The following is a 13,000-nucleotide window of genomic DNA, read 5'->3' as shown; positions in this document are numbered from 1 at the left end:
GTTTCTTTTATTTTGGTTTTCAATTCCGATTATTTAATAATAATTCCATTTTATGTCTTAACCACCCCACTTCATAGCACCATCATTTTTCTCCATTTTATGAAAGAATAACTGTGTGTGTGATTTTTTCAACCATTCCCGTAATGAATTGTATTTACTGAAGTTGTGTTTGGATGTACATAGTTTACTGCAGCTATCAGTGCTATGCTGTAACAGCAAGTTATAAATGAAATCTTATGAGGAATGAACACAGTGACATTATCATAGTGATAGCTGTTTCATTCTGTACTTAAGACTTTATCGGACACAGCAAGCTACGTCTACATGTATATGGTGCAAGGCACTGTACAAAATTTCAGAATAATGCATGTAATATGTGCATCTTCCTGTGAAAAAGTTCCAAGCAGGCCTCATCAACCCTCACTTTATGCAACGTGTTAGTGGTCTGGTTCTTGTTGAAGTACCCATAACATGCTGAATTTGTGAGAAGCAAATGGTGAAACATGCACAGTTTCTTCAGGCCTGTTGTTTCTCAGTTTAAGTTTCTACATAACACATATGTAGAAAACAGTTACAAGGATTGACACTGTGCCTGTGAATGACGGCATTTGTAATCCTGTGTATAAGAGAGTGTGTACTTAACATTAGAAAAAGAGCATTCTATGAAGCCTACAGCTCCCAGTGTCATACAAGGGCAAACATTCTGGCTAAGGACCTTAAAAAATTCAGGTCCTACATAAAATAGCTAAATAGGTCAGAGTCTTCTATTAAGTCACTCATTGACCAGTCTGGTGCGGCAACAGCAGACAGAAAAAGGAAAGCTGAAATTTTGAAATTCCACATTTAAAGAAATATTGGTGATGGAGGAGGATCATGCAGATGTACCATAGTTTGACAGCCACTCAAACTGCCATATGGAGGACATAGAAATTGATATCCTTGTTGTTGAGAATCGAAGAGTTTAAAACAAGTAAGTCACCAGGTCCGCATGGAATCCCAATTCAGATTTACCGAGGGTACTCTTCGGTACTGGTCCTCTACTTAGCCTGTATTTATTGCAAATTTCTTACCCAGATTAGTGGAAAAAAGTGCAGATGACTGCTGCATGTAAGAAGGGAAAGAGAACAGGCCCACAAAATTATAGATCGATATTCATAACATTATTTTTTTGCAGAATTCTTGAGCATATTCTAAAAGAATGTAAGGATTTTCTTTGAGAGAGAAAAGCGTGTGTCCACAAAGCAGCACAGATTTAGAAAGAAGTGCTTGTGTGAAACTCAGCTAACCCTTTTTTCACACAGTATCCTCCAAACCATGGATGAAGGGTAACAAGGAGATTTCATATTCGTAGATTTTTGAAGAGCATTTGATGTAGTGGCACTTGCAGGCTGTTAACGAGGATGTGAGCATACGGAATAGTTTCTCACATATGTCAGTCGCTCGAAGACTTTTTAAGTAACAGAACTCAGTGTGTTGTCTTGGACAGTGAGTGTTTGTCGGAGACAAGGGTATCATTAGTTCAGGAAAGTGTAGCTCATCTATAAATAAGATTGTCTATAGAACACGTGTGCGAGTGTTTGGGATCTCCATCAGGTCAGATTACCAATAGTCAATAGATTTGATCAACATGCAGCACTAAAATGCTCCATGAACTCCTTGGAGGGAGTACGATGTTCTTTTCACGAAATGCTATTGAAAAAAGTATAGGGAAATGGCATTTGTGACTGACAGCAGAATGATTCTACATACACAACATTGTATTAGGGCTATGAACTCAAGATGAGAGAAATTACGTCATATGCAGACATATATAGATAATCATTTTTCCGTTGGTCCATTTGCGAGTGAAAGAGGAAAAAGAATGGTTAGCAGTGGTACATTGTGCTGTCAACCATGCACTGTATTGTGGCTTGCAGAATGAGCATGTCTGTAGTTTGAAAATTAGTCAAGTCTTTGTGCTGTTGTATGAGTCTTTTATTGACTCATCAATCAACTTTTCTTCATTTTTGCCCATTGGTTAATTGCAAAGGATTGAAGTTCTTCATTTATACCCTTTCTGCGGTAACAAATTTGATTTGATTCTGTCTTGACTGCAAAGATTAGAAACATTATCACCAGCATATCTGCTTATGAACATTTATGGAATATTCCAACAATAATTACATGAATTTGTTGTTGTTGTTGTTATTGTTGTTGTGGTCTTCAGTCCTGAGACTGGTTTGATGCAGCTCTCCATGCTACTCTATCCTGTGCAAGCTTCATCATCTCCCAGTACTTACTGCAACATACATCCTTCTGAATCTGCTTAGTGTATTCATCTTTTGGTCTCCCTCTATGATTTTTACCCTCCACGTTGCCCTCCAATGCCAAATTTGTGATCCCTTGATGCCTCAGAACATGTCGTACCAACCGGTCCCTTCTTCTTGTCAAGTTGTGCCACAAACTCCTCTTCTCCCCAATCCTATTCAGTACCTCCTCATTAGTTATGTGATCTACCCATCTAATCTTCAGCATTCTTCTGTAGTACCACATTTCGAAAGCTTCTGTTCTCTTCTTGTCCAAACTATTTATCGTTCATGTTTCACTTCCATACATGGCTACACTCCATACAAATACTTTCAGGAATGACTTTCTGACACTTAAATCTATACTCGAAATTAACAAATTCTCTTCTTCAGAAACACTTTCTTGCCATTGCCAGTCTACATTTTTTATCCTCTCTACTTCGACCATCATCAGTTATTTTGTTCCCCAAATAGCAAAACTCCTTTACGACTTTAAGTGTCTCATTTCCTAATCTAATTCCCTCAGCATCACCTGACTTAATTCGACTACATTCCATTATCCTCGTGTTGCTTTTGTTGATGTTCATCTTATATCCTCCTTTCAAGACACTGTCCATTCTGTTCAACTGCTCTTCCAAGTCCTTTGCTGTCTCTTACAATGTCATCGGCGAACCTCAAAGTTTTTATTTCTTCTCCGTGGATTTTAACACCTACTCCAAATTTTTCTTTTGTTTCTTTTACGGCTTGCTCAATATACAGATTGAATAACATCGGGAAGAGGCTACAACCCTGTCTCACTCCCTTCCCAACCACTGCTTCCCTTTCATGCCCCTCGACTCTTATAACTGCCATCTGGTTTCTGTACAAATTGTAAATAGCCTTTTGCTCCCAGTATTTTACCCCTGCCACCTTCAGAATTTGAAAGAGAGTATTCCAGTCAACATTGTCAAGAGCTTTCTCTAAGTCTACAAGTTTTGCCTTTCCTTAATCTTTCTTCTAAGATAAGTCGTAAGGTCAGTATTGCCTCACATGTACCAACATTTCTACAGAATCCAAACTGATCTTCCCCGAGGTCGGCTTCTACCAGTTTTTCCATTCATCTGTAAACAATTCGCATTAGTATTTTGCAGTTGTGACTTATTGAACTGATAGTTCGGTAATTTTCACATCTATCAACACCTGCTTTCTTTGTGATTGGAATTATTATATTCTTCTTGAAGTCTGAGGGTATTTCGCCTGTCTCGTACATCTTGCTCACCAAATGGTTTTGTCAGGACTGGCTCTCCCAAGGCCGTCAGTAGTTCTAATGGAATGTTGTGTACTCCTGGGGCCTTGTTTCGACTCAGGTCTTTCAGTGCTCTGTCAAACTCTTCACGCAGTAACGTATCTCCCATTTCATTTTCATCTACATCCTCTCCCATTTTCATAATACTGTCCTCAAGTACATCGCCCTTGTATAGACCCTCTGTATACTCCTTCCACTTTTCTGCTTTCCCTTCTTTGCTTAGAACTGGGTTTCCATCTGAGCTCTTGATATTCATACAAGTGGCCCTCTTTTCTCCAAAGGTCTCTTTAATTTTCCGGTAGCCATTTTCCACTTCCTGTCGATCTCATTTTTGAGACGTTTGTATTCCTTTTTGCCTGCTTCATTTACTGCATTTTTATATTTTCTCCTTTCATCAATTAAATTCAATATTTCTTCTGTTACCCAAGGATTTCTATGAGCCCTCGTCTTTTTACCTACTTGATCCTCTGCTGCCTTCACTACTTCATCCCTCAGAGCTATCCATTCTTCTTCTACTTTATTTCTTTTCCCCATTCATGTCAGTTGTTCTCTTATGCTCTCACTGAAACGCTGTACAACCTCTGGTTTAGTCAGTTTCTCCAGGTCCCATCTCCTTAAATTCTCACCTTTTTGCAGTTTCTTCAGTTTTAATCTACAGTTCATAACCAATAGATTGTGGTCAGAGTCCACATCTGCCCCTGGAAATGTCTTACAATTTAAAACCTGGTTCCTAAATCTCTGTCTTACCATTATATAATCTATCTGATACCTCCTAGTATCTCCAGGAGTCTTCCATGTATACAACTTCTTTTATGATTCTTAAACCAAGTGTTAGTTCTGATAAAGTTACGCTCTGTGCAAAATTCTACCAGACGGCTTTCTCTTTCATTTCTTACCCCCAATTCATATTCACCTACTACATTTCCTTCTCTCCCTTTTCCTGCTCTCGAATTCCAGTCACCCATGACTATTAAACTTTCATCTCCCTTCACTACCTGAATAATTTCTTTTATCTCATCATACATTTAATCAATTTCCTCTTCATCTGCAGAGCTAGTTGGCATATAAACTTGTACTACTGTATTAGGCATGGGCTTTGTGTCTATCTTGGCCACAATAATGCGTTCACTATGCTGTTTGTAGTAGCTTACCCACAGTCCTATGTTTTTATTCATTATTAAACCTACTCCTGCATGACCTCTATTTGATTTTGTATTTATAACCCGGTATTCACCTGACCAAAAGTCTTTTCCTCCTGCCACCGAACTTCACCAATTCTCACTATATCTAACTTTAACCTATCCATTTCCCTTTTTAAATTTTCTAACCTACCTGCCCGATTAAGGGATCTGACATTCCACGCTCCAATCCGTAGAACGCCAGTTTTCTTTTTCCTGATAACGATGTCCTCTTGAATAGTCCCAGCCCAGCGATCCAAATGGGGGACTATTTTACCTCCGGAATATTTTACCCAAGAGGACGCCATACTCATTTAATCATACAGTAAAGCTGCATGCCCTCGGGAAAAATTACGGCTGTAGTTTCCCCTTGCTTTCAGCCGTTCACAGTACCAGCACAGCAAGGCTGTTTTGGTTAGTGTTACAAGGCCAGATCAATCAATCATCCAGACTGTTGCCCTTGCGACTACTGAAAAGCTGCAGCTCCTCTTCAGGAACCACAGGTTTGTCTGGCCTCTCAACAGATACCCCTCTGTTGTGGTTGCACCTACGGTACGGCCATCTTTATCGCTGAGGCACTAACGGCAAGGCCCATGGTTCATGGGGGGGGGGGGGGGGCGCATGAATTTAGACACGCTGAAAAATATTATCTATTTTGTCTCTACTGAGTGAAATGGTACTGTGGTCAGCATACTGAACTTGCATTGAGAGAGAGTGAGAGAGAAGGGGGGGGGGGGGGCAAATGTTCAAATTTCTTTACAGCCATCCAGAGTTAGGTGTTCCATGATTTCCCTAAATTGCTCCAGGCAAATGGTAGGATGGTTGCGTTGAATGGGGCATGGCCAGTTTCCTTCCTTATCCATTCATAATCTGAGCTTGGGCTTCATCTCTAATGATCCCACTGCCGAAGGGAAAAATAGGTCTCTTCTGAAAATTCATCATAATTGTATGAAATATTGTCTAATTATAATTATTGTTCAATATTTGTTCCATTTCCGAGTTTCACAAGTTATGTGTGAACCATATTACCTGAATTTTACTGTTTATGCACTTTTAAACAGCAATATGGCTGCATTGCTGTAGACATATATATATATATATATATATATATATATATATATATATATATATATATATATATATATATATAACAGAGGGAAACATTCCACGTGGAAAAAATATATCTAAAAAGAAAGAAAGTGATGAGACTTACCAAACAAAAGCGCTGGCAGGTCGATAGACACACAAACATACACACAAAATTCTAGCTTTCGCAACAAACGGTTGCTTCGTCAGGAAAGAGGGAAGGAGAGGGAAAGATGAAAGGAAGTGGGTTTTAAGGGAGAGGTTAAGGAGTCATTCCAATCCCGGGAGCGGAAAGACTTACCTTAGGGGGAAAAAAGGACGGGTATACACTCGCACACACACACATATCCATCCGCATATACACGAGACACAAGCAGACATTTGTAAAGGCAACTCTTTGTGTTTGTTTGTGTGTCTATCGACCTGCCAGCGCTTTTTTATATATATATATATATATATATATATATATATATATATATATATATATATATATATATATATAGAGGGAAACATTCCACGTGGGAAAAATATATGTAAAAACAAAGATGATGTGACTTACCAAACGAAAGCGCTGGCAGGTCGATAGACACACAAACAAACACAAACATACACACAAAATTCTAGCTTTCACAACCAACGGTTGCTTCGTCAGGAAAGAGGGAAGGAGAGGGAAAGACGAAAGGATGTGGGTATATGTGTGGATGGATATGTGTGTGTGTGCGAGTGTATACCCGTCTTTTTTTCCCCCTAAGGTAAGTCTTTCCGCTTCTTCAATATATCCTCTCTTCCCGTTACCCACCAGGCCTCAATCTCCGCTAATTTCAAGTTGCCGCCACTCATACCTCACCTGTCATTCAACAACATCTTTGCCTCTGCACTTCCGCCTCGACTGACATCTCTGCCCAAACTCTTTGTCTTTAAATATGTCTGCTTGTGTCTGTATATGTGTGGATGGATATGTGTGTGTGTGCGAGTGTATACCCGTCCTTTTTTCCCCCTAAGGTAAGTCTTTCCGCTCCCGGGATTGGAATGACTCCTTACCCTCTCCCTTAAAACCCACATCCTTTCGTATTTCCCTCTCCTTCCCTCTTTCCTGATGAGGCAACAGTTTGTTGCGAAAGCTTGAATTTTGTGTCTTTGTTTGTGTTAGTTTGTGTGTCTATCGACCTGCCAGCACTTCGTTTGGTAAGTCACAGCATCTTTGATTTTAGATATATTTTTCCCACGTGGAATGTTTCCCTCTATTATATTCATATCATTAATTTGAACCCAACAATTACGTTTGTTATTGTCACTGTTGCATTTCAAAATCTTTTCTGTCGTCTTATTTTCTCTTTCTGTTTTTGCCAGTAGTTTCACTTTGTATTCACCTCCTTTTTACCGTAATCCACTATACTATTTTATCCCGCCTATATATACTCAATAATACGTAACCCACTTCCATACCATAACCAACTACCGCTGCTATAAAATTCACCGTTTCTAGTTCACAAACAGTTCCTTTCACCTATTAAACAACCATTTCGGCTAGTTCTAATAACTTTCGCTTTATTTCCATTTCCGTTTTTCCCACATCACTGATAATTTTTAGCTGCTTTCCACAGGTTTTAACGTCATTATTTCTTCGTCAGACAATTGTTAGCTTCACTTTCATAATCGGCCACCACAAAACCACTCCTTTTAATACATTTACATGCAGTTTTTTCGAAATTTTCCCATATTTCTCCGTCCTTTAACGTGTTTTGGCGGCAACACAACTACCTAACCTTTGTGCACATCGTTGTCTACCAACCCAAGTCCAACATAGCCCAGCTGTAACCAACACTTTTTCGCCTTTTTTCACACCAGATCTCCACTTACTTTCCAGTTCATCTTTATCTATCCCCATATATTTCTATTTTCGTTTTCATATCAGCCTCATGTTACACTTTCCACCTTCTAATACCATGTCAACCTCACAACACCCCCACAACGACCCCATTAAGTTTTATTTACATTCCCTCTGCAAACATGCCTTCGCCCTAGCCAGATTACGCTCCCATATTCTATTTTCTCAGGCTTGTCTGACATTCGGCATTACCCCCAAAGGCCTCACACTTAAAGTTCCCATCTCTGGCCGCAACCCTTCTTTCCATCCGTCCCTACACCAGTTCCAAACTGAACAATCCATTGCCCTCACTCATCTAATCCTTCACCTACACATCAACTCAGCCAATGAACACACCCGTCAACTCCTATCCTTAATAAAAGTCCTCAATCTTTCCTCTCCCACATCCACACCGGCTGTTCAGAGTATCCTCCTACAGGCCAGCCGCAAATTAGAACAGCATGCCACCCTCCACCTCAAAAAACTTTCCAATCTCCTGGTTTCCCACCTCCAGAAAGGCAACTCACTCACCCTTCACAACCTTTCCAGCAAACCTCAACCTCCTCTCATTGCACACAAACCCAGTCTCTCCCATCTACTCAATCTCCCACTTCCAGCTCCACTCCCTCCAAAACCTCAAAATTCCAATCAACACAATCTGGAACCACAACACCCTAATTCAGTAGTTAACCTTTCCTCCAAACCTCTCTCCCAATCCGAAACCTCTGTCCTATCCAAAGGCCTCACCTTCAGCCCCACTCCCAGATTCAACCAAACAGCCCTCGTCAAAGATTTACTGTCCTACACTCGTACTCTCTGCTGGAAGTATCACTTTGCCACGAAGAAAAATGATCCTAATCCTACTCCTAATGATCCAACTCCCCAAGACACTATCCAAATTGAACCCTGCCTGGAACAGTTCCGTCCTCCATCACAGCGGGACCCACCTCCTCTTCCTCAAAATCACCCTCTCCAAACCTTCCAGGAATTTCTGACTTCCAGCCTTGCCTCTCAATCCTTCTTAAAAAACCTTAATCCTACTCCCAACATCACCACTGCTGAAGCCCAGGCTATCCGTGATCTGAAGGCTGACCAATCCATCGTCATTCTTCCGGCGGACAAGGGTTCCACGACCGTAGTACTTGATCGTCGGGAGTATGTGGCTGAGGGACTGCGTCAGCTTTCAGACAACACCACATACAAAGTTTGCCAAGGTAATCCCATTCCTGATGTGCAGGCGGAGCTTCAAGGAATCCTCAGAACCTTAGGCCCCGTGCAAAACCTTTCACCTGACTCCATCAACCTCCTGACCCCACCGACACCCCGCACCCCTACCTTGTACCAAATTCACAAACCCAATCATCCCGGCCGCCCCATTGTAGCTGGTTACCAAGCCCCCACACAATGTATCTCTGCCTACGTAGGTCAACACCTTCAACCCATTACATGCAGTCTCCCATCCTATATCAAAGACACCAACCACTTTCTCGAACGCCTGGAATCCTTACCCAATCTGTTACCCCCGGAAACCATCCCTGTAACCATTGATGCCACTTCCTTATACACAAATATTCCGCACGTCCAGGGCCTCGCTGCGATGGAGCACTTCCTTTCACGCCGATCACCTGCCACCCTACCTAAAACCTCTTTCCTCATTACCTTAGCCAGCTGCATCCTGACCCACAACTTCTTCACTTTTGAAGGCCAGACATACCAACAATTAAAGGGAACAGCCATGGGTACCAGGATGGCCCCCTCGTACGCCAACCTATTCATGGGTCGCTTAGAGGAAGCCTTCTTGGTTACCCAGGTCTGCCAACCCAAAGTTTGGTACAGATTTATTGATGACATCTTCATGATCTGGACTCACAGTGAAGAAGAACTCCAGAATTTCCTCTCCAACCTCAACTCCTTTGGTTCCATCAGATTCACCTGGTCCTACTCCAAATCCCACGCCACTTTCCTTGACGTTGACCTCCATCTGTCCAATGGCCAGCTTCGCACGTCCGTCCACATCAAACCCACCAACAAGCAACAGTACCTCCATTATGACAGCTGCCACCCATTCCACATCAAACGGTCCCTTCCCTACAGCCTAGGTCTTCGTGGCAAACGAATCTGCTCCAGTCCGGAATCCCTGAACCATTACACCAACAACCTGACAACAGCTTTCGCATCCCGCAACTACCCTCCCGACCTGGTACAGAAGCAAATAACCAGAGCCACTTCCTCATCCCCTCAAACCCAGAACCTACCACAGAAGAACCACAAAAGTGCCCCACTTGTGACAGGATACTTTCCGGGACTGGATCAGACTCTGAATGTGGCTCTCCAGCAGGGATACGACTTCCTCAAATCCTGCCCTGAAATGAGATCCATCCTTCATGAAATCCTCCCCACTCCACCAAGAGTGTCTTTCCGCCGTCCACGTAACCTTCGTAACCTGTTAGTTCATCCCTATGAAATCCCCAAACCACCTTCCCTACCCTCTGGCTCCTACCCTTGTAACCGTCCCCGGTGTAAAACCTGTCCCATGCACCCTCCCACCACCACCTACTCCAGTCCTGTAACCCGGAAGGTGTACACAATCAAAGGCAGAGCCACGTGTGAAAGCACCCACATGATTTACCAACTGACCTGCCTACACTGTGACGCATTCTATGTGGGAATGACCAGCAACAAACTGTCCATTCGCATGAATGGACACAGGCAGACAGTGTTTGTTGGTAATGAGGATCACCCTGTGGCTAAACATGCATTGGTGCACGGCCAGCACATCTTGGCACAGTGTTACACTGTCCGGGTTATCTGGATACTTCCCACTAACACCAACCTATCCGAACTCTGGAGATGGGAACTTGCTCTTCAATATATCCTCTCTTCCCGTTACCTACCAGGCCTCAATCTCCGCTAATTTCAAGTTGCCGCCACTCATACCTCACCTGTCATTCAACAACATCTTTGCCTCTGCACTTCCGCCTCGACTGACATCTCTGCCCAAACTCTTTGTCTTTAAATATGTCTGCTTGTGTCTGTATATGTGTGGATGGATATGTGTGTGTGTGTGTGTGCGCGAGTGTATACCCGTCCTTTTTTTCCCCCTAAGGTAAGTCTTTCCGCTCCCGGGATTGGAATGACTCCTTACCCTCTCCCTTAAAACCCAAATCCTTTCGTCTTTCCCTCTCCTTCCCTCTTTCCTGACAAGGCAACCGTTGGTTGCGAAAGCTAGAATTTTGTGTATATGTTTGTGTTTGTTTGTGTGTCTATCGACGTGCCAGCGCTTTCGTTTGGTAAGTCACATCATATTGTATATGTGGGGGAGGCCTGAAGACACCGTAAGGTCTCAGATGGATTATGTAATAATAAGAGAGACATTTAGAAATAAGATTTTAAAGTGAAGACGTTACAGAAAGATAGAAAATTAAGGAGAATGGATTAGGGTAATTTGAACAAATCAGATGTTCTTAAGAGTTTCAGAGGGAGCCATAGGGAACTTTTGACTAAGCCATGGGAAAGAAAGACAATGCGGTGAAGGTGGCAGAGGATCAAATAAGCAGAAAGACAACTCCTAGTTGAAATCCTTAGATAACACATGAAATATTGAAATTAAATGATGAGAGGATAAAATATAAAAATGCACAAAATGAAGCAGACAAAAGGGAATATAAGTGTCCTAGAAATAAAGCTGACGAGAAGTGTGAAATAGGAAAGCAGAAATGGCTAGAGGAAAAATTCAAAGCTGCATGATTATGGAAAATACCACATGATACTCCACTTTACCAATGAACTGTGTCATCTTGTTTTGTCCCCTGTAACAGCATAGTATGGTACTGTGGCATGAAGATTTCAATGTGTACAAGAACTACAGACATGTACCCACAAAGAAATAAAAAATAACTATGTAACTTTATTTTTTTTTGAGCTGATGATTAAAATTATGTCTTTTGGCCCCCTAGTGTTGAGGGAACTTCAGTATATGGTGCTCTGCACTGAAATGTGATTAATTGTAACTCGTGTATTAATTATGAAGAAATACATAACGAGAGGTAGGCACACCCATTCTGCACAGTAGTGTCCTAAAAAACTATAACATTAATTTTCTCAGTGTCTTTTTCAGAAGTTATGGTAATAATTTTGCTGTCCCCCAGAGGAAATACAAAGAATATGTAAATTTTATTGTGGAGGAAATATGGTGTATCGTTTACAGACAAAACGACAGGTTTTGTACATCCATCTTCAGATATATAATAGGACAGAATATAATATATTTTCTTTTTTACTGTCTAGTACATTCTCAGTTGTGCAGGATTATGACCGGCCAGTTTGTTAGAAATTGTGTTACCTCAGTTATAAGCTACTAAATATTCCTGACACAGGTTGTAATAATTCAAGTGTCTTCTAAAACACTTTTCCAGGTTTTGGGTTACAGGGTGATCCTGCCTGTGAGATATTGCAGTACTGGGCACGTGTGGAAGGTGGACGTGTGGGTGACATGGCACGTGCTCGACAGCTGTGGAATGACATACTCAGTCAGGGTCACAGCTCAAGTGCAGCCATGTGGCTTGAGTACATCAATTTGGAAAGGTGAGTAACTTATATGGTCTATTTCATTCTTCATACATTATACAAAAACGAAAAAGTTGGGTTGGGTTTTTTGAGGGAGGAGACCAGACAGCGAGGTGATCGGTCTCATCGGATTAGGGAAGGACTGGGAAGGAAGTCGGCCATGCCCTTTCAAAGGAACCATCCCGGCATTTGCCTGGAGCAATTTAGAAAATCATGGAAAACTTAAATCAGGATGGCTGGACGTGGGATTGAACTGTCATCCTCCCGAATGTGAGTCCAGAGTGCTAGCCTCTGCGCCACCTCGCTCGGTGAAGAAAAAGTGTGTTTCCTCAAAGAATAATATCATAATAGAATTGTAACTTTAACATTTATAGCGATGATGTGACCTCCTTTATACAGGTAAAAATTATGTATCAACAATTTAACATATATTCATGGAACTGAGAAATTTGTTTTCAGGAAGATCTGCAGTCAGTGCTTTTGTTTTCATTCACTGTGTATGAGATGTGCACGATGAATTTTGAGGCTAGTCAGTGCAGCTCACATCTCTTTCAGCATCTGTTTTTACAACTGAATAGATTGATAATTTGATGTTCCACATTGGGAGTAATCAGTGAAAATACAAATATCTTCATATATCAGGTGAAGTTACAGCATTTGTGGGAATATTTGGGAAACTCTGTTGTCATTAAGAATATTAGAGACAAAAAAAGTAGTAGGTCTATATGGAAGT

The 13,000-nt window shown here is 41.5% G+C and overlaps 1 protein-coding gene across 1 annotated transcript in view; it reads left to right on the top strand.

Moving 5' to 3' along the window:
- The window catches only part of LOC126202877 (squamous cell carcinoma antigen recognized by T-cells 3), an 80,747-nt gene that overhangs the window by 35,323 nt on the left and 32,424 nt on the right, over positions 1–13,000 (top strand). The window contains exon 8 of the mRNA XM_049936917.1: positions 12,117–12,285. Within this exon, the coding sequence (XP_049792874.1) occupies positions 12,117–12,285 (169 nt within the window). The remainder of the gene's footprint in view (positions 1–12,116; positions 12,286–13,000) is intronic.

This window comes from Schistocerca nitens, chromosome 9 (genome assembly GCF_023898315.1).
Source record: "Schistocerca nitens isolate TAMUIC-IGC-003100 chromosome 9, iqSchNite1.1, whole genome shotgun sequence".
Taxonomy (NCBI): Eukaryota; Metazoa; Arthropoda; class Insecta; order Orthoptera; family Acrididae; genus Schistocerca; species Schistocerca nitens.
The sequence above is the reverse complement of the archived record's forward strand: the minus strand, read 5'-3'. Positions and strand labels throughout refer to the sequence as shown.